General features: G+C 41.2%; 2 protein-coding genes across 2 annotated transcripts in view; one reads left to right on the top strand and one right to left on the bottom strand.

Moving 5' to 3' along the window:
- Nucleotides 1–8,213, bottom strand: part of LOC139417606 (mucin-2-like) — a 50,950-nt gene extending 42,737 nt beyond the window's left edge. Inside the window, exon 1 of the mRNA XM_071166819.1 lies at nucleotides 8,103–8,213. Within this exon, the coding sequence (XP_071022920.1) occupies nucleotides 8,103–8,213 (111 nt within the window). The remainder of the gene's footprint in view (nucleotides 1–8,102) is intronic.
- The window catches only part of LOC139416851 (neural cell adhesion molecule L1-like), a 135,315-nt gene that overhangs the window by 8,714 nt on the left and 99,293 nt on the right, over nucleotides 1–27,308 (top strand). The window lies entirely within an intron of this gene.

Genomic DNA, 27,308 nt, shown 5'->3' with positions numbered 1-27,308 from the left:
CCTACCTTCAAACTCAGTGCCTCTTTACCTTACATCATGGGAAAATCAAAAGAAATCAGCCAAGGCCTCAGAGAAAAAAATTGTAGACCTCCACAAGTCTGTTTCATCCTTGGGAGCAATTTCCAAACACCTGAAGGTGCCACGTTCATCTGTACAAACAATAGTACGCAAGTATAAACACTATGGGACCACGCAGCCGTCATACTGCCAAGGAAGGAGACGCGTTCTGTCTCCTAGAGATTAACGTATTTTGGTGTGAAAAGTGCATGTCAATCCCAGAACAACAGCAAAGGACCTTGTGAAGATGCTGGAGGAAACAGATGCAAAAGTATCTATATCCACAGTAAAACGAGTCCTATATCGACATAACCTGAAAGGCCGCTCAGCAAGGAAGAAGCCACTGCTCCAAAACCGCCATAAAAAAGCCAGACTACGGTTTACAACTGCAAAGATCGTACTTTTTGGAGAAATGTCCTCTGGTCTGATGAAACAAAAATAGAACTGTTTGGCCATAATGGCCATCGTTATGTTTGGAGGAAAAAGGGGGAGGCTTGCAAGTCGAAGAACACCATCCCAACTGTGAAGCACTGGGGTGACATCATCATGTTGTGGGGGTGCATTGCTGCAGGAGGGACTGGTGCATTTCACAAAATAGATGGCTTAATGAGGAAGAAATATTATGTGGATATATTGAAGCAACATCTCAAGACATCAGTCAGGAAGTTAAAGCTTGATCACAAATGGGTCTTCCAAATGGACCCCAAGCATACTTCCAAAGTTGTGGCAAAATGGCTTAAGGACAACAAAGGGAAGGTATTGGATTGACCATCACAAAGTCCTGACCTCAATCGCATAGAAAATGTGTGGGTAGAACTGAAAAAGCGTATGCGAGCAAGGAGGCCTACAAACCTGACTCGGTTACACCAGCTCTGTCAGGAGGAATGGGCCAAAATTCACCCAACTTATTGTGGGAAGCTTGTGGAAGGCTACCTGAAATGTTTGACCCAAGTTAAACAATTTAAAGGCAATGCTACCAAATACTAATTGAGTGTATGTAAACTTCTGACCCACTGGGAATGTGATGAAAGAAATAAAAGCTGAAATAAATCAATCTCTCTACTATTATTCTGACATTTCACATTCTTAAAATAAACTGGTGATCCTAACTGACCTAAGACAGGGAATTTTTACTCAGATTAAATGTCAGAAATTGTGAAAAACTGAGTTTAAATATATTTGGCTAAGGTGTATGTAAACTTCCGACTTCAACTGTACATGATACTCAAATGTTCCCTATACCCATCATGAGGTTGCTACATCCTAGCCTATGAATGAAAGTTTACAACGTAGATGCACACAGCTCGAGAGACAAATTTGAGGCCACAGACAGTGACACATGGACTGACAGTGACATTCAATACCACCTTGCACACTCTTGCCTGCATCTAGCTGATATAGAGTGTAATCATTAGTCCAACAGTTGCAAACAAGAGTTTATATTGGACAAATTCAGTTATGTTTATCCCCGTTTTGTTCCATTTGCTTCCGCTTAAGAAAGTTTTTTCAACAGAATCAGCAGAATGAATACACCCCTGATTACGCGTAAACACAGTTCACTTTCATAGCAGCCACGTTTTATTCCTTCTATGCGCTTTCCTCCTCTCACCTTGTCCTTTCGCTTGTGGACTTCAATGCACAACACATTAGCTGTATGTGACCAGGCTAAAAAAATATTTTCCAAACCAAACCGCTACACACAGCTTACATCGTTGTCTCCATATTAGCTAAAGTAATGTCATAGTCAGCATAGCTAATAGAACTAACGCATTTGTAAACCCGCTACAATCATGCAGTAACGTTAGTGTACAGTCAGTAAGCAGTTGCACTGGCGGGCCCCGGTGGCAATAAATGAGTAATACCGAAAGCTTACCTTGATTTGTAAGTGTTCTAGTGTTGTGTTGGATAGTCGTGTCCAGCTAGCTAACATAGCATCCCTCTGTTTGAGCAGGGTGTTTGAGTAGGCTAAATTAGCTAGCTGCATTTGCTAGCGAAGTAACTGAAAGTGAAAAAAAACACTCTCTCTTTTTATCTTGCTTATCCTTCATTTTGGAAGAAATTAATTTCTTCAAAACTGTTAAACTATTGTCTTTTTCTCTCTTTGAGTCAATTACTCACCACATTTTATACACTGCAGTGCTAGCTAGTTGTAGTTTATGCTTTCAGTACTATATTAATTCTCTGATCCTTTGATTAGCTGGACAACATGTCTTCCTCCGGAAGTTGTCATAACTACTGTGTAAGTCTATGGCAGGGAGTGAGAACTTCTAGGTTTTCTATTGAAGTCAATGTACCCAGAGGAGGATGAAAGCAGGCTGTCCTCCGGCTACACCATGGTGCTACCCTACAGAGTGCTGTTGTGCCTCCTATAGACTGTTGGAAAATTGTAATCAATTGTTTGGTGATGTGATTATATTCGGTATAGTTTTATCTATAAAGGCTAACTTTTTAAATGTAAAAAAAAACATGTATTTTTATGAAATGGTCCTCCCCTATACTACTACTACTACCACCACCGCTACTACTTCTAATCCATTCCCCTCTTTTACTGGCTTTTCTCTCTCCATCTCTTTCTACCTTTGTTTATTCACCAAGTGTGGTTTCACATTTTTTGGATTCATGCATAGTTGAGTAGGAAACCAAACCAAAACAAAGCCTGCCACTCCAGGCCTTAATTAGAATAATAGCTTTAGATTATTAATGAATTTCCAAGAAACCCTCAGACATTAAGACCAATAGAATTAACCCATTTATACAATTGAACCAACCATAGGCTTATCACATTTGAGGTATGACTGAGATGCAGACAGAGTTGAAGAAACAAAAGTGTATTCCTAACAGGGAAAGGCAAATGACAGGTCAAGGCAAGCAGGCGTCAATAATCCAGAGAAGGTATAAAGGATCCAGAACGGCAGGAGGTCTCAGGGTCAAGGCAGGCAGTGGTCAAAACCGGGAAGGACTAGGAGCAGGAAAACCGGCAGGAGCAGGGAAACAAACGCTGGTAGGTTTGATGAACACAACGAACTGGCAACAGACAAACAGAGAACACAGGTTTAAATATACAGGGGATAAGGGGGAAGATGGGTGACACCTGGAGGGGGGTGGAGACAATCACAAAGACAGGTGAAACAGATCAGGGTGTAACAGGCTACATCCCATATGGCATCTCAAATCAAATTAAATTTGATTGGTCACATACACATGGTTAGCAGATGTTAATGTGAGTGTAGCGGAATGCTTGTGCTTCTAGTTCCAACCATGCAGTAATAACCAACGAGTAATCTAACCTAACAATTCCCAAACTACTACCTTATACACACAAGTGTAAAGGAATGAATAAGAATATGTACATAAAAATATATGAATGAGCGATGGCTGAACAGCATAGGCAAGATGCAGTAGGTGGTATAGAGTACAGTATATACATATGAGATGAGTAATGTAGGGTATGTAAACATTATATAAAGTGGCATTGTTTAAAGTGACTAGTGATACATATATTACATCAATTTTTCATTATTAAAGTGGCTAGAGATGAGTCAGTATGTTGGCAGCAGCCACTCAACGATGGCTGTTTAACAGGCTTGTTCCCTATTTAGTGCGCTATATAGGGAATTGGGTGACATTTGGGACACACACTTTAAAGCTGGGGTTCAAGTATCATACTTGTGGAAAATATGGATATTGGATGGAATTCATTTTATTTGATCAAGTGGATTACCTTATTAAATCTCTGTCAGTGGCACCGCTTTCTGTGTGTTTGTAGAAGCAAAACTGATCAAAGGATCAGAGAATTAATATAGTACTGAAAGCATAAACTACAACTAGCTAGCACTGCAGTGTATAAAATGTGGTGAGTAATTGACTCAAAGAGAGAAAAAGACAATAGTTTAACAGTTTTGTCTGTGTGCGTGCACGTACGCATGTGTGTTTGAGAGAGAGGAGTAGGAGGGGATTAATACCCCTTGAAAAACATAGGAAATATCCCTGTTTAACCATTAAACAGGGACCTAACAGTATTATGACTACTAAATTGAAGTCATAAGAGAAGTGAATGCTGAGTATGCCTTACGACTTCAAACAATCAAGTCATTTACAGAGCACAGTAGGTGTCAAAGAGAAAGCTTTGTATTCGATTAAAGCTGGAAAATGCATGAATCCTGGATTTAATCTACTTAATTCTATTATAATTGGAAACGCCGTAAACATATTAGAGTTCCTAGAATCTCATAAAAGGAAATGGTTTCAGAACGAAAAGAGAAAAACAAGAAACAGACTGAAGGAGAAACAGAGAGAGAGAAAACTACAGAGATAAGAGAGGAGATGAGAGAAGCGTACATGAGAGAAAGAGAGGAAAAAAGAGGGGAGAAGTTAAGATCAAATCTCTGTCTTTCAGAGACCTTCATCTCCCCTCTCTCGCTCCCTCTCTCTCTCTTGCTCTGTCTCATTCGCTCCCTCTCTCTTGCTCTGTCTCTTTCTCTCCCTCTCTCTCTCTTGCTCTGTCTCTTTCTCTCCCTCTCTCTCTCTTGCTGTCTCTTTCTCTCCCTCTCTCTCTCTTGCTCTGTCTCTTTCTCTCCCTCTCTCTCTCTTGCTGTCTCTTTCTCTCCCTCTTTCTCTCTTGCTGTCTCTTTCTCTCCCTCTCTCTCTCTTGCTCTGTCTCTTTCATCCCACTCTCTCTCCCTCTCTCGCTCCCTCTCTCTCTTGCTCTGTCTCTTTCTCTCCCTCTCTCTCTCTCTTGCTGTCTCTTTCTCTCCCTCTCTCTCTCTTGCTGTCTCTTTCTCTCCCTCTTTCTCTCTTGCTGTCTCTTTCTCTCCCTCTCTCTCTCTTGCTCTCTCTTTCATCCCACTCTCTCTCCCTCTCTCGCTCCCTCTCTCTCTTGCTCTGTCTCTTTCGCTCCCACTCTCTCTCCCTCTCTCGCTCCCTCTCTCTCTTGCTCTGTCTCTTTCTCTCCCTCTCTCTCTCTTGCTGTCTCTTTCTCTCCCTCTCTCTCTCTTGCTGTCTCTTTCTCTCTCTCTCTTGCTCTGTCTCTTTTGCTCCCACTCTCTCTCTTGCTGTCTCTTTCTCTCCCTCTTTCTCTCTTGCTGTCTCTTTCTCTCCCTCTCTCTCTCTTGCTGTCTCTTTCTCTCCCGCTCTCTCTCTTGCTCTGTCTCTTTCGCTCCCACTCTCTCTCCCTCTCTCGCTCCCTCTCTCTCTTGCTCTGTCTCTTTCTCTCCCTCTCTCTCTCTTGCTGTCTCTTTCTCTCCCGCTCTCTCTCTTGCTGTCTCTTTCTCTCCCTCTCTCTCTCTTGCTCTGTCTCTTTAGCTCCCTCTCTCTCTCTTGCTCTGTCTCTTTCTCTCCCTCTCTCTCTCTTGCTCTGTCTCTTTCTCTCTCTCTCTCTCTTGCTCTGTCTCTTTCTCTCCCTCTCTCTCTCTTGCTGTCTCTTTCGCTCCCTCTCTCTCTTGCTCTGTCTCTTTCGCTCCCTCTCTCTCTCTTGCTCTCGCTCCCTCTCTCTCTTGCTCTGTCGCTTTAGCTCCCTCTCTCTCTCTTGCTCTGTCTCTTTCTCTCCCTCTCTCTCTTGCTCTGTCTCTTTCTCTCCCTCTCTCTCTCTTGCTCTGTCTCTTTATCTCCCTCTCTCTCTCTTGCTCTGTCTCTTTCGCTCCCACTCTCTCTCCCTCTCTCGCTCCCTCTCTCTCTTGCTCTGTCTCTCTCTTGCTCTGTCTCTTTCGCTCCCTCTCTCTCTCTTGCTCTGTCTCTTTAGCTCCCTCTCTCTCTTGCTCTGTCTCTTTAGCTCCCTCTCTCTCTCTTGCTCTGTCTCTTTAGCTCCCTCTCTCTCTCTTGCTCTGTCTCTTTCGCTCTCTCTCTCTCTCTTGCTTTGTCTCTTTCTCTCCCTCTCTCTCTCTTGCTCTGTCTCTTTAGCTCCCTCTCTCTCTCTTGCTCTGTCTCTTTCGCTCTCTCTCTCTCTCTTGCTTTGTCAATTCAATTCAATTCAATTCAATTCAATTCAATTTCAATTCAATTCAATTCAATTCAAGGGCTTTATTGGCATGGGAAACATGTGTTAACATTGCCAAAGCAAGTGAGGTAGACAACATACAAAGTAAATATATAAAGTGAAAAACAACAAAAATTAACAGTAAACATTACACATACAGAGGTTTCAAAACAGTAAAGACATTACAAATGTCATATTATATATATATATACACAGTGTTTTAACAATGTACAAATGGTTAAAGGACACAAGATAAAATAAATAAGCATAAATATGGGTTGTATTTACAATGGTGTGTGTTCTTCACTGGTTGCCCTTTTCTCGTGGCAACAGGTCACAAATCTTGCTGCTGTGATGGCACACTGTGGAATTTCACCCAGTAGATATGGGACTTTTTCAAATTTGGATTTGTTTTCGAATTCTTTGTGGATCTGTGTAATCTGAGGGAAATATGTCTCTCTAATATGGTCATACATTGGGCAGGAGGTTAGGAAGTGCAGCTCAGTTTCCACCTCATTTTGTGGGCAGTGAGCACATAGCCTGTCTTCTCTTGAGAGCCATGTCTGCCTACGGCGGCCTTTCTCAATAGCAAGGCTATGCTCACTGAGTCTGTACATAGTCAAAGCTTTCCTTAATTTTGGGTCAGTCACAGTGGTCAGGTATTCTGCCGCTGTGTACTCTCTGTTTAGGGCCAAATAGCATTCTAGTTTGCTCTGTTTTTTTGTTAATTCTTTCCAATGTGTCAAGTAATTATCTTTTTGTTTTCTCATGATTTGGTTGGGTCTAATTGTGCTGTTGTCCTGGGGCTCTGTAGGGTGTGTTTGTGTTTGTGAACAGAGCCCCAGGACCAGCTTGCTTAGGGGACTCTTCTCCAGGTTCATCTCTCTGTAGGTGATGGCTTTGTTATGGAAGGTTTGTGAATCACTTCTTGAATCACTTTTGTCTCTTTCTCTCCCTCTCTCTCTCTTGCTCTGTCTCTTTCGCTCCCTCTCTCTCTCTTGCTCTGTCTCTTTCGCTCTCTCTCTCTTGCTCTGTCTCTTTCTCTCCCTCTCTCTCTCTTGCTCTGTCTCTTTCTCTCCCTCTCTCTCTTGCTCTGTCTCTTTCGCTCCCTCTCTCTCTCTTGCTCTGTCTCTTTCTCTCCCTCTCTCTCTCTTGCTCTGTCTCTTTCTCTCCCTCTCTCTCTCTTGCTCTGTCTCTTTCTCTCCCTCTCTGTCTCTTGCTCTGTCTCTTTCGCTTCCTTTCTCTCTCTCTTGCTCTGTCTCTTTCTCTCCCTCTCTCTCTCTCTCTTGCTCTGTCACTCTGACAAAACGATGTCTTTGTCTTCAAGTTGCTGTAAGAATTCCCCTCTTCCTCCCATCGAACACATGCTAGTCCTATCAAAGAGGCTTTATGGAAAACACCTCTGACTAAAATTGTCCTGAATCGCATCCCTGTCCAGTATGTCTCACTTCTGCACTATGGGTGGATGAAGTGTTCTGTTGAATGTAGAGGAAGTGTGGGAGTGTGTGTGTGCGTGCGCCTGCATGCTTGCCTGTGTTCATGCATGTGTGTGTGTGTGTGTCACATCATTTTTTTTAACCTTTATTTAACTAGGCAAGTCAGTTAAGAACACATTCTTATTTACAATGACGGCCTACACCGGCCAAACTCGCTGGGCCAATTGTTGTCCTGCATATGGGACTCCAAATCACGGACAGGTTGTGATACAGTCTGGATTCGACGCCTCTAGCACTGAGATGCAGTGCGCCACTTGGGAGCATTTACACAGCTCCTCAATCATCCACTGTGTCTGACACCAAGTGTACTATATGCAAAATACTGTACACCCACAGAATACACTGAGTATACCAAACATTAGGAACAGCCTCAAGTTGTTGGGGCATGGACTCTACAAGGTGTTGTAAGCGTTCCACAGGGATGCTGGCCCATGTTGGGATGTGTGTGTAGCATAAATGTGTGTGTGCGCGTGTGTAGAGAATCAGTGCAGGTGGTCAGTCCAGTTCAAGTGTTCAGCATTCTGATGGCTTGTAGATAGAAACTGAGCCTGTTGGTGTCAGACCTCATGCTCCAATACCGATGGTAAGGAAGAAAACAGCTCATGGCTGGGGTGTGTGGGGTCCTTGAGGATGCTGCGAGACTTCCTCAGGCACCGTTTCAAGTAGATGTCCTGGATGGGTAGGAACATGGCCCCAGTGATGATGGATTGTAAAAGTCTGAGCGTGGGAGTACTGGTCTAGGATCATGTACCCCCTCTTGTCTCTGCGCTGAGGCTCAGACAGGGGACTTGGCCGTCTATGGAGCTCACTGGGAGATTATGACAGTGTACTTTATGGAAGATGACTACTTGCCATTAAATGATTGACACAGGAAATGATTGACACAAATTATTCACTCACATGTTCAAAAGAACAGTGTATTCATTTACCCTAAATAATTGTACTGAATAGCATGAACTCAAAAATCATAATATATTTGAATGTAGATTCAGGATAAGTTAAGTAGCTCTTGTTGTTTTGAACCTACTGTAGTCTCATGTTGCTAGACCCCACAGTCTCGTATTCTATTGAACCTACTGTAGTCTCATGTTGCCAGACCCCACAGTCTCGTATTTTATTGAACCTACTGTAGTCTCATGTTGCCAGACCCCACAGTCTCGTATTCTATTGAACCTATTGTAGTCTCATGTTGCCAGACCCCACAGTCTCGTATTCTATTGAACCTACTGTAGTCTCATGTTGCCAGACCCCACAGTCTCGTATTCTATTGAACCTACTGTAGTCTCATGTTGCCAGACTCCACAGTCTCGTATTCTATTGAACCTACTGTAGTCTCATGTTGCCAGACCCCACAGTCTCGTATTCTATTGAACCTACTGTAGTCTCATGTTGCCAGACCCCACAGTCTCGTATTCTATTGAACCTACTGTAGTCTCATGTTGCCAGACCCCACAGTCTCGTATTCTATTGAACCTACTGTAGTCTCATGTTGCTAGACCCCACAGTCTCGTATTCTATTGAACCTACTGTAGTCTCATGTTGCCAGACCCCACAGTCTCGTATTTTATTGAACCTACTGTAGTCTCATGTTGCCAGACCCCACAGTCTCGTATTCTATTGAACCTATTGTAGTCTCATGTTGCCAGACCCCACAGTCTCGTATTCTATTGAACCTACTGTAGTCTCATGTTGCCAGACCCCACAGTCTCGTATTCTATTGAACCTACTGTAGTCTCATGTTGCCAGACTCCACAGTCTCGTATTCTATTGAACCTACTGTAGTCTCATGTTGCCAGACCCCACAGTCTCGTATTCTATTGAACCTACTGTAGTCTCATGTTGCCAGACCCCACAGTCTCGTATTCTATTGAACCTACTGTAGTCTCATGTTGCCAGACCCCACAGTCTCGTATTCTATTGAACCTACTGTAGTCTCATGTTGCCAGACCCCACAGTCTCGTATTCTATTGAACCTACTGTAGTCTCATGTTGCCAGACCCCACAGTCTCGTATTCTATTGAACCTACTGTAGTCTCATGTTGCCAGACCCCACAGTCTCGTATTCTATTGAACCTACTGTAGTCTCATGTTGCCAGACCCCACAGTCTCGTATTCTATTGAACCTACTGTAGTCTCATGTTGCCAGACCCCACAGTCTCGTATTCTATTGAACCTACTGTAGTCTCAGATTGCTTGACTCCACAGTCTTGTATTCTTTTGAATCTACTGTAGTCTTGAGTTGCCTGATTCAACATTCTCGTATTCTATTGAACCTACTGCAGTCTCACGTTGCCTCACTCCACTGTTTCTTGTTCTATTGAACCTACTGCAGTCTCACGTTGCCTCACTCCACTGTTTCTTGTTCTATTGAACCTACTGCAGTCTCACGTTGCCTCACTCCACTGTTTCTTGTTCTATTGAACCTACTGTAGTCTCACGTTGCCTCACTCCACTGTTTCTTGTTCTATTGAATCTACTGTAGTCTCAGATTGCTTGACTCCACAGTCTCGTATTCTATTGAATCTACTGTAGTCTCAGATTGCTTGACTCCACAGTCTCGTATTCTATTGAATCTACTGTAGTCTCAGATTGCTTGACTCCACAGTCTTGTATTCTATTGAATCTACTGTAGTCTCAGATTGCTTGACTCCACAGTCTCGTATTCTATTGAATCTACTGTAGTCTCAGATTGCTTGACTCCACAGTCTTGTATTCTATTGAATCTACTGTAGTCTCAGATTGCTTGACTCCACAGTCTTGTATTCTATTGAATCTACTGTGGTCTCAGATTGCTTGACTCCACAGTCTCGTATTCTATTGAATCTACTGTAGTCTCAGATTGCTTGACTCCACAGTCTTGTATTCTATTGAATCTACTGTAGTCTCAGATTGCTTGACTCCACAGTCTCGTATTCTATTGAATCTACTGTAGTTTCAGATTGCTTGACTCCACAGTCTCGTATTCTATTGAACCTACTGCAGTCTCACGTTGCCTCACTCCACTGTTTCTTGTTCTATTGAACCTACTGCAGTCTCAAGTTGCCTCACTCCACTGTCTCTTGTTCTATTGAACCTACTGCAGTCTCACGTTGCCTCACTCCACTGTTTCTTGTTCTATTGAACCTACTGCAGTCTCACGTTGCCTCACTCCACTGTTTCTTGTTCTATTGAACCTACTGCAGTCTCACGTTGCCTCACTCCACTGTTTCTTGTTCTATTGAACCTACTGCAGTCTCACGTTGCCTCACTCCACTGTTTCTTGTTCTATTGAACCTACTGCAGTCTCACGTTGCCTCACTCCACTGTCTCTTGTTCTAGTGAACCTACTGCAGTCTCAGGTTGCCTCACTCCACTGTTTCTTGTTCTATTGAACCTACTGCAGTCTCACGTTGCCTCACTCCACTGTCTCTTGTTATTGAACCTACAGTAAGAACAACTGGATATGGAAATAGCCTGTTTTCTCATCTAACACAGTGAATGAGTGTACTATAACTTCCAGTACTGTGACTGGAATAGGCACTGTAAATAAACCAGTTTGTCACTATGCCTGCATTCCAAAGGGCACAGTTTTTCCTTCATAGTGCTATATTTTTTCTTTTTACAGTGCACTCTATAGGGAATAGGGTGCCCTTTGGGAAGCAGCCTATGCCTCTGTATCGTGTGACTACAGTGAAGAGGCACTCTGCTGCTGTCTGTGTGTCAGCCATGACATATTCATTAGGCCTGGATTAGGTGGTGTGGTACAGAGGCGGACCGTGGTCCCTTAACTGGGGAGGACGTGCTCATAGCAATAGCTGGAATGGAATCAATTGAATGATATCGAACAAATCAAACACATGGTTTCCAGGTGGTTAATACTATATTCCATTTACTCCATTCCAGGCATTATTATGAGCCATCCTCCCCTCAGCAGCCTCCTGTGGTGTGGTAGCGGATCAGTTATGTAGTGTGTGTAATCCCTATACACGGGACTGATTTAACCCCTCCCTATACACCGGGCTAATTGAATCCCTAGACACCGGGCTAATTGAATCCCTAGACACCGGGCTAATTGAATCCCTAGACACCGAGCTAATTGAATCCCTAGACACCGGGCTAATTGAATCCCTAGACACCGGGCTAATTGAATCCCTAGACACCGGGCTAATTGAATCCCTATGCACCGGGCTAATTGAATCCCTAGGCACCGGGCTAATTGAATCCCTAGACACCGGGCTAATTGAATCCCTATGCACCGGGCTAATTGAATCCCTATGCACCGGGCTAATTGAATCCCTAGACACCGGGCTAATTGAATCCCTAGACATCGGACTAATTTAATCCCTATTCACCGGGCTAATTAAATTCCTATTCACTGAGCTAATTTAATACCTATTCACCTAGCTAATTTAATACCTACACACTGAGCTAATTTAATACCTATTCACCGAGCTAATTTAATACCTATTCACCGAGCTAATTTAATACCTATACAACGAGCTAATTTAATACCTATTCACTGAGCTAATTTAATACCTATACACTGAGCTAATTTAATACCTATTCACTGAGCTAATTTAATACCTATTCACCTAGCTAATTTAATACCTACACACTGAGCTAATTTAATACCTATTCACTGAGCTAATTTAATACCTATACACTGAGCTAATTTAATACCTATTCACTGAGCTAATTTAATACCTATTCACCTAGCTAATTTAATACCTACACACTGAGCTAATTTAATACCTATTCACCGAGCTAATTTAATACCTATTCACCGAGCTAATTTAATACCTATACAACAAGCTAATTTAATACCTATTCACTGAGCTAATTTAATACCTATACACTGAGCTAATTTAATACCTATACACTGAGCTAATTTAATACCTATTCACTGAGCTAATTTAATACCTATTCACTGAGCTAATTTAATACCTATACACTGAGCTAATTTAATACCTATACACTGAGCTAATTTAATACCTATTCACTGAGCTAATTTAATACCTATACACTGAGCTAATTTAATATCTATTCACTGAGCTAATTTAATACCTATTCACTGAGCTAATGTAATACCTATTCACTGAGCTAATTTAATACCTATTCACTGAGCTAATTTAATACCTATACAACGAGCTAATTTAATACCTATTCACTGAGCTAATTTAATACCTATTCACTGAGCTAATTTAATACCTATACAACAAGCTAATTTAATACCTATTCACTGAGCTAATTTAATACCTATACAACGAGCTAATTTAATATCTATTCACTGAGCTAATTTAATACCTATACAACGAGCTAATTTAATACCTATACACTGAGCTAATTTAATACCTATTCACTGAGCTAATTTAATACCTATACAACGAGTTAATTTAATACCTATTCACTGAGCTAATTTAATACCTATACAACGAGCTAATTTAATATCTATTCACTGAGCTAATTTAATACCTATACAACAAGCTAATGTAATACCTATACACTGAGCTAATTTAATACCTATTCACTGAGCTAATTTAATCCCTATTCACCAAGCTAATTTAATACCTATTCACTGAGCTAATTTACTATCTATCTATACACTGAGCTAATCTAATATCTATTAACTGAGCTAATTTAATCCCTATACACTGAGCTAATTTAATCCCTATTCACCAGGCTAATTAAATACCTATTCACCAGGCTAATTTAATACCTATACAGAGAGCTAATTTAATACCTATACACTGAGCTAATTTAATACCTATTCACTGAGCTAATTTAATCCCTATTCACTGAGCTAATTTAATCCCTATTCACCAGGCTAATTAAATACCTATTCACCAGGCTAATTTAATACCTATTCACTGAGCTAATTTAATACCTATACAACGAGCTAATTTAATACCTATTCACTGAGCTAATTTAATACCTATTCACTGAGCTAATTTAATACCTATACAACAAGCTAATTTAATACCTATTCACTGAGCTAATTTAATACCTATACAACGAGCTAATTTAATATCTATTCACTGAGCTAATTTAATACCTATACAACGAGCTAATTTAATACCTATACACTGAGCTAATTTAATACCTATTCACTGAGCTAATTTAATACCTATACAACGAGTTAATTTAATACCTATTCACTGAGCTAATTTAATACCTATACAACGAGCTAATTTAATATCTATTCACTGAGCTAATTTAATACCTATACAACAAGCTAATTTAATACCTATTCACTGAGCTAATTTAATCCCTATTCACCAAGCTAATTTAATACCTATTCACTGAGCTAATTTACTATCTATCTATACACTGAGCTAATCTAATATCTATTAACTGAGCTAATTTAATCCCTATACACTGAGCTAATTTAATCCCTATTCACCAGGCTAATTAAATACCTATTCACCAGGCTAATTTAATACCTATACAGCGAGCTAATTTAATACCTATACACTGAGCTAATTTAATACCTATTCACTGAGCTAATTTAATCCCTATTCACTGAGCTAAATTAATCCCTATTCACCAGGCTAATTAAATACCTATTCACCAGGCTAATTTAATACCTATACAGGGAGCTAATTTAATACCTATTCACTGAGCTAATTTAATCCCTATTCACTGAGCTAATTTAATCCCTATTCACCAGGCTAATTAAATACCTATTCACCAGGCTAATTAAATACCTATTCACCAGGCTAATTAAATACCTATACAGCGAGCTAATTTAATACCTATACACTGAGCTAATTTAATACCTATACAACGAGCTAATGTAATACCTATACACTGAGCTAATTTAATACCTATTCACTGAGCTAATTTAATACCTATTCACTGAGCTAATTTAATACCTATTCACTGAGCTAATTTAATACCTATTCACTGAGCTAATTTAATACCTATTCACTGAGCTAATTTAATACCTATTCACTGAGCTAATTTAATACCTATACACTGAGCTAATTTAATACCTATACACTGAGCTAATTTAATACCTATACAACGAGCTAATTTAATACCTATACACTGAGCTAATTTAATACCTATTCACTGAGCTAATTTAATACCTATTCACTGAGCTAATTTAATACCTATTCACCATGCTAATTTAATATCTATACACCGAGCTAATTTAATACCTATACACTGAGCTAATTTAATACCTATTCACTGAGCTAATTTAATACCTATTCACTGAGCTAATTTAATAACTATACAACGAGCTAATTTAATACCTATTCACTGAGCTAATTTAATACCTATACACTGAGCTTATTTAATACCTATACACTGAGCTAATTTAATATCTATACAACGAGCTAATTTAATACCTATACACTGAGCTAATTTAATCCCTATACTATACAACGAGCTAATTTAATACCTATACACTGAGCTAATTTAATCCCTATACTATACAACGAGCTAATTTAATACCTATACACTGAGCTAATTTAATCCCTATACTATACAACGAGCTAATTTAATACCTATACACTGAGCTAATTTAATACCTATACACTGAGCTAATTTAATATCTATTCACTGAGCTAATTTAATACCTATTCACCATGCTAATTTAATACCTATTCACTGAGCTAATTTAATACCTATTCACCGAGCTAATTTAATACCTATACACTGAGCTAATTTAATATCTATTCACTGAGCTAATTTAATACCTATTCAGGATAATTTAATCCCTTCAGCCACCCACAGAGGGGGTGAGGGGGGAGAAAGAGGGGGTGAGGGAGGAGACAGAGAGATGTGAGGGAGGAGACAGATGAAAGGCAGGCAGGGGAAGAGAGAGAGAGAGAGAGAGAGAGAGAGAGAGAGAGAGAGAGAGAGAGAGAGAGAGAGCTACCGATTGTAGCTTAGCATTTTGAGCAGTGTGCATTAGGTCTATAACATGCCAGGCAAGTGGGAACGTTATGGAGGGGTATGGAGAGAAGGGGGATGTGGAGAGGGAGGATGGAGGATGGGGAGAGGGAGGATGGATGGAGAGAGGGAGGATGGATGGAGAGATGGAGGATGGAGGATGGGGAGAGGGAGGATGGATGGAGTGAGGGAGGATGGAGGATGGAGAGATGGAGGATGGAGAGAGGGAGGATGGAGGATGGGGAGAGGGAGGATGGATGGAGAGAGGGAGGATGGATGGAGAGATGGAGGATGGAGGATGGGGAGAGGGAGGATGGATGGAGTGAGGGAGGATGGAGGATGGAGAGATGGAGGATGGAGAGAGGGAGGATGGAGGATGGAGAGAGGGAGGATGGAGAGAGGGAGGATGGAGGATGGAGAGAGGGAGGATGGATGGAGAGAGGGAGGATGGAGGATGGAGAGAGGGAGGATGGAGGATGGGGAGAGGGAGGATGGAGGATGGAGAGAGGGAGGATGGGGAGAGGGAGGATGGAGGATGGAGAGAGGGAGGATGGGGAGAGGGAGGATGGAGGATGGAGAGAGGGAGGATGGGGAGAGAGAGGATGGAGGATGGAGAGAGGGAGGATGGAGGATGGAGAGAGGGAGGATGGAGGATGGAGAGAGGGAGGATGGAGGATGGAGAGAAGGGGGATGGGGAGAGGGAGGATGGAGGATGGAGAGAGGGAGGATGGAGGATGGAGAGAGGGAGGATGGAGGATGGAGAGAAGGGGGATGGGGAGAGGGAGGATGGAGGATGGAGAGAGGGAGGATGGATGGAGAGAGGGGGAATAAGAGAGGAAAGACAAAGCCATCAGAGGAGGCGAAAATAGACAGAGGCCACGGCCAACACTAACGAGCCTAATGATAGATAGGATAGAAGAAGAGAGAGCACAAAGCAGGTGGGTGGTAGAGAGAGAAAGAGAGATTGCAATGATTGAAATGTAACAGAGTAAAGAGGCAGAGAGGTAAGGCAAAGACACACCTGGCATCTAAACACACAAACACAGCTCCTAGTGCTGCCAAAACACAGCTCCTAACGCTGCCCAGACACAGCTCCTAACGCTGCCCAAACACAGCTCCTAACGCTGCCCAAACACAGCTCCTAAAGCTGCCCAGACACAGCTCCTAACGCTGCCCAAACACAGCTCCTAACGCTGCCCAAACACAGCTCCTAACGCTGTCCAGACACAGCTCCTAACGCTGCCCAAACACAGCTCCTAAAGCTGCCCAGACACAGCTCCTAACGCTGCCCAAACACAGCTCCTAACGCTGCCCAAACACAGCTCCTAAAGCTGCCCAGACACAGCTCCTAACGCTGCCCAGACACAGCTCCTAGTGCTGCCCAGACACAGCTCCTAACGCTGCCCAGACACAGCTCCTAGTGCTGCCCAAACACAGCTCCTAACGCTGCCCAGACAAAGCTCCTAACGCTGCCCAAACACAGCTCCGAAAGCTGCCCAGACACAGCTCCTAATGCTGCCCAAACACAGCTCCTAACGCTGCCCAGAAACAGCTCCTAACACCACAATATTACTTTTATGGAGTGATGATGATGTCTGTAGTTTGTCTTAGTTGTTCTTTGTTTCCGTTCTCATAATTTACCCACTCACCCTGGTGAGTGAGGAAAGCAAAATAATATTCTCTCTCTTTAAAAAAAGAAAATCATTCATTCTCTCCCCCCCACTCTCTCTCCTTTTCTGTCTGTCTGTCTGTCTGTCTGTCTGTCTGTCTGTCTGTCTGTCTGTCTGTCTGTCTGTCTGTCTGTCTGTCTGTATCTACAGACAGACAGACAGACAGTCTAGACAGACAGTCTAGACAGACAGACAGACAGACAGACAGACATGGGCGTTACTATGGCTGGCTCTCTGATGGACTAGACTAGACTCCCAGCCTGCCCTTACCGCTCTGTGGGATGCAGCTCCATACCCGGCGCCAGAACTAATCAGTTGGACGGGCATTTGATTTCCGTAGGCGGCCCCGTTTTTTCACAGGATCTCCTATGTGTGCGCTCGTGTAAAGACCATAGGCAGCTCATGAATTTCAAGTTTGGGGAAACTTACAATTTATCTTACCGTTTCTAGGATCTGCGTGACAGATATTTATATTTATATATGCACATATTCGAATTACATTTTAATTTCAATAATGACGTTTTTGTTTCTCAAAATCATTGCCATGTGGTTAATCATACAAATCTGAAGTAAAATGATAAAAATGTGAAAGTAGAAATTAAACTAAGGCGAGAGCACTAGCCTCTGCCATATAAACACATAGATACACAATATACAATGATCCTTTGGCGGCTAAAGAAACGAGAGCATATAACTCATAGATGGCCAATTCAGCAGTAGGAAAATAACTTCACCCATCAACTAAGTAAAATACAGTTGAGTACCTGGTTAAATAAAGGTGAAATATATATATATATATATTTTTAAACAGCCGACAAAATAAAACAGTAGAAAACATCCTGATGAAAATTCAGGTTCTTTCAATCACATAATCACTCTTCTCCGCCTGTCAGCCTCCTGTTCTATCTGTCTTGACTTGAGCTGTTGCTTAGTGAAGTTCGACATTGAGTCAAATTATCACAGGTTCTGGCCCCCAAGCTGTCACAAACAAACTCACAACACTGTGTCAACAAGCCTATTTCCTGTGCCAGTGAGCCCGGGACAGAAAGCTGTTTTTGAATGATGTTTCCAGTGGATATATGGGATCATCAGATCATGATATTTGGTTCTTTCACACCGAGGCTTGGTGTTTACCGTGGCCCGGAGTGTTGGTAAGATTTAACTATGGTAAGAGTAACTATCATTCACAATGGATGTTAAAATAACAGACTACGTTGACTTATGTTAGGCCCGGTTAAAAAAATGGTGGTGTACTTGGTGAGTTAAGACAATAAAAAATATGACATTGCCAAATGGGCACTTTCCTATATGCATTCTGGAGACACACCATATCTCCACCACAACCCCTCCCCTTCTTCTTGATGCAACATTTTAAATTATACTCAAGACACATTATCTTCACACATAATTTGCCAAGTTCACTACCCAAATTGCGGGCTTCCCAAACACACTTGTGATTTGAAACAATCCACAACAATTTTTTTTTAAAGATTTAAAAAATAAAATAATTTTCTCTCCCCCCACACCCTGTTTCTCTCTTTCATCTTTCTTTCTTTCTTTCTTTCTTTCTTTCTTTCTTTCTTTCTTTCTTTCTTTCTTTCTTTCTTTCTTTCTTTCTTTCTCTCTCTCTCTCTCTCTCTCTCTCTCTCTCTCTCTCTCTCTCTCTCTCTCTCTCTCTCTCTCTTCTCTCTCTCTCTCTCTCTCTCTCTCTCTCTCTCTCTCTATTCTCTCTCTCTCTCTCTATTCTCTCTCTCTCTCTCCCTCTCTCTCTCTCTCTATATTCTCTCTCTCTCTCTCTCTCTCTCTCTCTCTCTCTCTCTCTCTCTCTCAAAATAGCCTGGAAGTATATATCTCGTCATTCACTTTCCTCTCTATTCCCACCAGGCCTGCATATGTGATTAGATCAGGTGCACTTAAAGATAAAGTGCTGCTAGCACGACTTTTAACAAAGTTAATGAGGCCAGCAGAGGAGAAGTAGCACCTGTCTGACTTGGTTAATCGCTGTGTGATGATGATGATGATAGTCAAGCCAGAGGATGTCTTCCATTTTCCAGAAATATATCTCCCTCTATTGGGCTAATGTGATATGGTTGGATGGTATTTGAAACTACTATAGCAAATGTGATTCTAGAGTTTATTAAAGGTAGGACAGTGATTTATTTTGTCCTAAGAACTAGCCATAGGGTGATGTAGGTTTTCTGGAACTGGCAAATGGTATTCTATCCACAGGATGGGGATTTAGGTTATAAAAATGTTATTCTAAGTACAGGATGGGGATTTAGGTTATATAAAGGTTATTCTAGGTACAGGATGGGGATTTAGGTTATATAAAGGTTATTCTAGGTACAGGATGGGGATTTAGGTTATATAAAGGTTATTCTAGGTACAGGATGGGGATTTAGGTTATATAAAGGTTATTCTAGGTACCATATGGGGATTGAGGTTGTATAAAGGTTATTCTAGGTACAGGATGGGGATATAGGTTATGTAAAGGTTATTCTAGGTACAGGATGGGGATTTAGGTTATATAAAGGTTATTCTAGGTACAGGATGGGGATATAGGTTATATAAAGGTTATTCTAGGTACAGGATGGGGATTTAGGTTATATAAAGGTTATTCTAGGTACAGGATGAGGATTTAGGTTATATAAAGGTTATTCTAGGTACAGGATGGGGATTTAGGTTATATAAAGGTTATTCTAGGTACAGGATGGGGATATAGGTTATGTAAAGGTTATTCTAGGTACAGGATGGGGATTTAGGTTATATAAAGGTTATTCTAGGTACAGGATGGGGTTTTAGGTTATATAAAGGTTATTCTAGGTACAGGATGGGGATTTAGGTTATATAAAGGTTATTCTAGTTACAGGATGGGGATATAGGTTATGTAAAGGTTATTCTAGGTACAGGATGGGGATTTAGGTTATATAAAGGTTATTCTAGGTACAGGATGGGGTTTTAGGTTATATAAAGGTTATTCTAGGTACAGGGTGGGGATTTAGGTTATATAAAGATTATTCTAGGTACAGGATGAGGATTTAGGTTATATAAAGGTTATTCTAGGTACAGGATGGGGATTTAGGTTATATAAAGGTTATTCTAGGTACAGGATGGGGATTTAGGTTATATAAAGGTTATTCTAGGTACAGGATGGGGATTTAGGTTATATAAAGGTTATTCTAGGTACAGGGTGAGGATTTAGGTTATATAAAGGTTATTCTAGGTACAGGATGGGGATTTAGGTTATATAAAGGTTATTCTAGGTACAGGATGAGGATTTAGGTTATATAAAGGTTATTCTAGGTACAGGATGGGGATTTAGGTTATAAAAAGGTTATTCTAGGTACAGGATCGGGATTTAGGTTATATAAAGGTTATTCTAGGTACAGGATGAGGATTTAGGTTATATAAAGGTTATTCTAGGTACAGTATGGGGATTTAGGTTATATAAAGGCTATTATAGGTACAGGATGGGGATATAGGTTATGTAAAGGTTATTCTAGGTACAGGATGGGGATTTAGGTTATATAAAGGTTATTCTAGGTACAGGATGGGGATTTAGGTTATATAAAGGTTATTCTAGGTACAGGATGAGGATTTAGGTTATATAAAGGTTATTCTAGGTACAGTATGGGGATTTAGGTTATATAAAGGTTATTATAGGTACAGGATGGGGATATAGGTTATGTAAAGGTTATTCTAGGTACAGGATGGGGATTTAGGTTATATAAAGGTTATTCTAGGTACAGGATGGGGATTTAGGTTATGTAAAGGTTATTCTAGGTACAGGATGGGGATATAGGTTATGTAAAGGTTATTCTAGGTACAGGATGGGGATTTAGGTTATATAAAGGTTATTCTAGGTACAGGGTGGGGATTTAGGTTATATAAAGGTTATTCTAGGTACAGGGTGGGGATTTAGGTTATATAAAGATTATTCTAGGTACAGGATGAGGATTTAGGTTATATAAAGGTTATTCTAGGTACAGGATGTGGATTTAGGTTATATAAAGGTTATTCTAGGTACAGGATGGGGATTTAGGTTATATAAAGTTTATTCTAGGTACAGGGTGAGGATTTAGGTTATATAAAGGTTATTCTAGGTACAGGGTGGGGATTTAGGTTATATAAAGGTTATTCTAGGTACAAGATGAGGATTTAGGTTATATAAAGGTTATTCTAGGTACAGGATGGGGATTTAGGTTATATAAAGGTTATTCTAGGTACAGGGTTCGGATTTAGGTTATATAAAGGTTATTCTAGGTACAGGGTGGGGATTTAGGTTATATAAAGGTTATTCTAGGTACAGGGTGGGGATTTAGGTTATATAAATGTTTAGGTTAAATATATAGTTGAAGTTGGAATATGACATACACTTATGTTGGAGTCATTAAAACTTTTCAACCAAATTTCTTGTTAACTAACTATAGTTTTGGCAAGTCGATTAGGACATCTACTTTGTGCATGACACAAGTAAAATTTCCAACAATTGTTTACAGACATATTATTTCACTTATAATTCACTGTATCATAAATCCAGTGGGTCAGAAGTTAACATACACTAAGTTGACTGTGCCTTTAAACAGCTTGGAAAATTCCAGAAAATTATGTCATGGCTTTAGAAGCTTCTGATAGGCTAATTGACATAATTTGGGTCAATTGGAGGTGTACCTGTGGATGTATTTCAAGGCCTACCTTCAAACTCAGTGCCTCTTTGCTTGACATCATGGGAAAATCAAAAATAAATCAGCCAAGACCTCAGAGAAAAAATTGTAGACCTCCACAAGTCTGATTCATCCTTGGGAGCAATTTCCAAACACATGAAGGTACCATGTTCATCTGTACAAACAATAGTACGCAAGTATAAACACCATGGGACCACGCAGCCATCATACCGCTCAGGAAGAGATGCGTTCTGTCTCCTAGAGATGAACGTACTTTGGTGCGAAAAGTGCAAATCAATCCCAGAACAACAGCAAAGGATCTTGTGAAGATGCTGGAGGAAACAGGTACAAAAGTATCTACGTATATCCACATTAAAACAAGTCCTATATCGACATAACCTGAAATTAGGATTTTTTTTATTTTTTATTTATTTTACCTTTATTTAACCAGGTAGGCAAGTTGAGAACAAGTTCTCATTTACAATTGCGACCTGGCCAAGATAAAGCAAAGCAGTTCGACAGATACAACAACACAGAGTTACACATGGAGTAAAACAAACATACAGTCAATAATAAAGTATAAACAAGTCTATATACAATGTGAGCAAATGAGGTGAGAAGGGAGGTAAAGGCAAAAAAGGCCTTGGTGGCAAGGTAAATACAATATAGCAAGTAAAACACTGGAATGGTAGTTTTGCAATGGAAGAATGTGCAAAGTAGAAATAAAAATAATGGGGTGCAAAGGAGCAAAATAAATAAATAAATTAAATACAGTTGGGAAAGAGGTAGTTGATAGGGATAAATTATAGGTGGGCTATGTACAGGTGCAGTAATCTGTGAGCTGCTCTGACAGTTGGTGCTTAAAGCTAGTGAGGGAGATAAGTGTTTCCAGTTTCAGAGATTTTTGTAGTTCGTTCCAGTCATTGGCAGCAGAGAACTGGAAAGAGAGGCGGCCAAAGAAAGAATTGGTTTTGGGGGTGACTAGAGAGATATACCTGCTGGAGCGTGTGCTACAGGTGGGAGATGCTATGGTGACCAGCGAGCTGAGATAAGGGGGGACTTTACCTAGCAGGGTCTTGTAGATGACATGGAGCCAGTGGGTTTGGCGACGAGTATGAAGCGAGGGCCAGCCAACGAGAGCGTACAGGTCGCAATGGTGGGTAGTATATGGGGCTTTGGTGACAAAACGGATTGCACTGTGATAGACTGCATCCAATTTGTTGAGTAGGGTATTGGAGGCTATTTTGTAAATTACATCGCCAAAGTCGAGGATTGGTAGGATGGTCAGTTTTACAAGGGTATGTTTGGCAGCATGAGTGAAGGATGCTTTGTTGCGAAATAGGAAGACAATTCTAGATTTAACTTTGGATTGGAGATGTTTGATATGGGTCTGGAAGGAGAGTTTACAGTCTAACCAGACACCTAAGTATTTGTAGTTGTCCACGTATTCTAAGTCAGAGCCGTCCAGAGTAGTGATGTTGGACAGGCGGGTAGGTGCAGGTAGCGATCGGTTGAAGAGCATGCATTTAGTTTTACTTGTATTTAAGAGCAATTGGAGGCCACGGAAGGAGAGTTGTATGGCATTGAAGCTTGCCTGGAGGGTTGTTAACACAGTGTCCAAAGAAGGGCCGGAAGTATACAGAATGGTGTCGTCTGCGAAGAGGTGGATCAGAGACTCACCAGCAGCAAGAGCGACCTCATTGATGTATACAGAGAAGAGAGTCGGTCCAAGAATTGAACCCTGTGGCACCCCCATAGAGACTGCCAGAGGTCCGGACAACAGACCCTCCGATTTGACACACTGAACTCTATCAGAGAAGTAGTTGGTGAACCAGGCGAGGCAATCATTTGAGAAACCAAGGCTGTTGAGTCTGCCGATGAGGATGTGGTGATTGACAGAGTCGAAAGCCTTGGCCAGATCAATGAATACGGCTGCACAGTAATGTTTCTTATCGATGGCGGTTAAGATATCGTTTAGGACCTTGAGCGTGGCTGAGGTGCACCCATGACCAGCTCTGAAACCAGATTGCATAGCAGAGAAGGTATGGTGAGATTCAAAATGGTCGGTAATCTGTTTGTTGACTTGGCTTTCGAAGACCTTAGAAAGGCATGGTAGGATAGATATAGGTCTGTAGCAGTTTGGGTCAAGAGTGTCCCCCCCTTTGAAGAGGGGGATGACCGCAGCTGCTTTCCAATCTATGGGAATCTCAGACGACACGAAAGAGAGGTTGAACAGGCTAGTAATAGGGGTGGCAACAATTTCGGCAGATAATTTTAGAAAGAAAGGGTCCAGATTGTCTAGCCCGGCTGATTTGTAGGGGTCCAGATTTTGCAGCTCTTTCAGAACATCAGCTGAATGGATTTGGGAGAAGGAGAAATGGGGAAGGCTTGGGCGAGTTGCTGTTGGGGGTGCAGTGCTGTTGACAGGGGTAGGAGTAGCCAGGTGGAAAGCATGGCCAGCAGTAGAAAAATGCTTATTGAAATGTTCAATTATGGTGGATTTATCAGTGGTGACAGTGTTTCCTATCTTCAGTGCAGTGGGCAGCTGGGAGGAGGTGTTCTTATTCTCCATGGACTTTACAGTGTCCCAGAACTTTTTTGAGTTAGTGTTGCAAGAAGCAAATTTCTGCTTGAAAAAGCTAGCCTTGGCTTTTCTAACTGCCTGTGTATAATGGTTTCTAGCTTCCCTGAACAGCTGCATATCACGGGGGCTGTTCGCTGCTAATGCAGAACGCCATAGGATGTTTTTGTGTTGGTTAAGGGCAGTCAGGTCTGGGGAGAACCAAGGGCTATATCTGTTCCTGGTTCTAAATTTCTTGAATGGGGCATGTTTATTTAAGATGGTTAGGAAGGCATTTTTAAAAAATATCCAGGCATCCTCTACTGACGGGATGAGGTCAATATCCTTCCAGGATACCCCGGCCAGGTCGATTAGAAAGGCCTGCTCGCTGAAGTGTTTCAGGGAGCGTTTTACAGTGATGAGAGGAGGTCGTTTGACCGCTGACCCATTACGGATGCAGGCAATGAGGCAGTGATCGCTGAGATCTTGGTTGAAGACAGCAGAGGTGTATTTAGAGGGGAAGTTGGTTAGGATGATATCTATGAGGGTGCCCGTGTTTAAGGCTTTGGGGAGGTACCTGGTAGGTTCATTGATAATTTGTGTGAGATTGAGGGCATCAAGTTTAGATTGTAGGATGGCTGGGGTGTTAAGCATGTTCCAGTTTAGGTCGCCTAGCAGCACGAGCTCTGAAGATAGATGGGGGGCAATCAGTTCACATATGGTGTCCAGAGCACAGCTGGGGGCAGAGGGTGGTCTATAGCAGGCGGCAACGGTGAGAGACTTGTTTTTAGAGAGGTGGATTTTTAAAAGTAGAAGTTCAAATTGTTTGGGTACAGACCTGGATAGTAGGACAGAACTCTGCAGGTTATCTTTGCAGTAGATTGCAACACCGCCCCCTTTGGCAGTTCTATCTTGTCTGAAAATGTTGTAGTTTGGAATTAAAATGTCTGAATTTTTGGTGGTCTTCCTAAGCCAGAATTCAGACACAGCTAGAACATCCGGGTTGGCAGAGTGTGCTAAAGCAGTGAATATAACAAACTTAGGGAGGAGGCTTCTAATGTTAACATGCATGAAACCAAGGCTATTACGGTTACAGAAGTCGTCAAAAGAGAGCGCCTGGGGAATAGGAGTGGAGCTAAGCACTGCAGGGCCTGGATTCACCTCTACATCGCCAGAGGAACATAGGAGGAGTAGAATAAGGGTGCGGCTAAAAGCAATAAGAATTGGTCGTCTAGAACGTCTGGAACAGAGAGTAAAAGGAGGTTTCTGGGGGCGATAAAATAGCATCAAGGTATAATGTACAGACAAAGGTAAGGTAGGATGTGAATACAGTGGAGGTAAACCTAGGTATTGAGTGATGAAGAGAGAGATATTGTCTCTAGAAACATCATTGAAACCAGGAGATGTCATTGCATGTGTGGGTGGTGGAACTAATAGGTTGGATAAGGTATAGTGAGCAGGACTAGAGGCTCTACAGTGAAATAAGCCAATAAACACTAACCAGAACAGCAATGGACAAGACATATTGACATTAAGGAGAGGCATGCTTAGTCGAGTGATCAAAAGGGTCCAGTGAGTGGAGAGGTTGGTTGAGGGTCACGGCGATTTAGACAGCTAGCCAGGCCAACCGGTAGCAAGCTAGCATAGGATGGAGTCTGTTGTTAGCCACCTCTTGCGTTCGGTCAGTAGATTAGTGGGGTTCCATGTGGTAGAGGGGATTAATCCAAATCACACAACAACAACAAAAATAAGAACAATAGATATAGTTATAGAGGCCCGAGAAGAAAACATAATAATAATAAAAATAAATAAATTGTCCGATTATTTACTGAGGTAAATAATACTTTTTTATAAATATAAATTGGTGAGGCTGGTTGCAGGAGAGTGTTTAGAAGATGAGTTGATGGAAAATAAAAATAAAATGTATGTGAAAAAAGTTGTAAATATATATATATATACAGGACACGACAAGACGAGGACAAAAGACGTCTGAACTGCTATGCGATCTTGGAGTTGAAGTTGATTGAGGTTATATAAATGTTATTCTAGGTACATGATGGGGATTGAGGTTGTATAAAGGTTTTTCTAGGTACAGGATGGGGATTTAGGTTATATAAAGGTTATTCTAGGTACCATATGGGGATTGAGGTTGTATAAAGGTTATTCTAGGTACAGGATGGGGATATAGGTTATATAAAGGTTATTCTAGGTACATGATGGGGATTGAGGTTGTATAAAGGTTATTCTAGGTACAGGATGGGGATTTAGGTTATATAAAGGTTATTCTAGGTACCATATGGGGATTGAGGTTGTATAAAGGTTATTCTAGGTACAGGATGGGGATTTAGGTTATATAAAGGTTATTCTAGGTACAGGATGGGGATATAGGTTATATAAAGGTTATTCTAGGTACAGGATGGGGATTTAGGTTATATAAAGGTTATTCTAGGTACAGGATGAGGATTTAGGTTATATAAAGGTTATTCTAGGTACAGGATGGGGATTTAGGTTATATAAAGGTTATTCTAGGTACAGGATGGGGATATAGGTTATGTAAAGGTTATTCTAGGTACAGGATGGGGATTTAGGTTTTATAAAGGTTATTCTAGGTACAGGATGGGGATTTAGGTTATATGAAGGTTATTCTAGGTACAGGATGAGGATTTAGGTTATATAAAGGTTATTCTAGGTACAGTATGGGGATTTAGGTTATATAAAGGTTATTATAGGTACAGGATGGGGATATAGGTTATGTAAAGGTTATTCTAGGTACAGGATGGGGATTTAGGTTATATAAAGGTTATTCTAGGTACAGGATGGGGATTTAGGTTATATAAAGGTTATTCTAGGTACAGGATGAGGATTTAGGTTATATAAAGGTTATTCTAGGTACAGGATGGGGATATAGGTTATATAAAGGTTATTCTAGGTACAGGATGGGGATTTAGGTTATATAAAGGTTATTATAGGTACAGGATGAGGATTTAGGTTATATAAAGGTTATTCTAGGTA

This window comes from Oncorhynchus clarkii, chromosome 9 (assembly GCF_045791955.1).
Source record: "Oncorhynchus clarkii lewisi isolate Uvic-CL-2024 chromosome 9, UVic_Ocla_1.0, whole genome shotgun sequence".
Lineage (NCBI taxonomy): Eukaryota > Metazoa > Chordata > Actinopteri > Salmoniformes > Salmonidae > Oncorhynchus > Oncorhynchus clarkii.
Note: the sequence above shows the minus strand (reverse complement) of the source record. Positions and strands in the feature narration are given on the sequence as shown.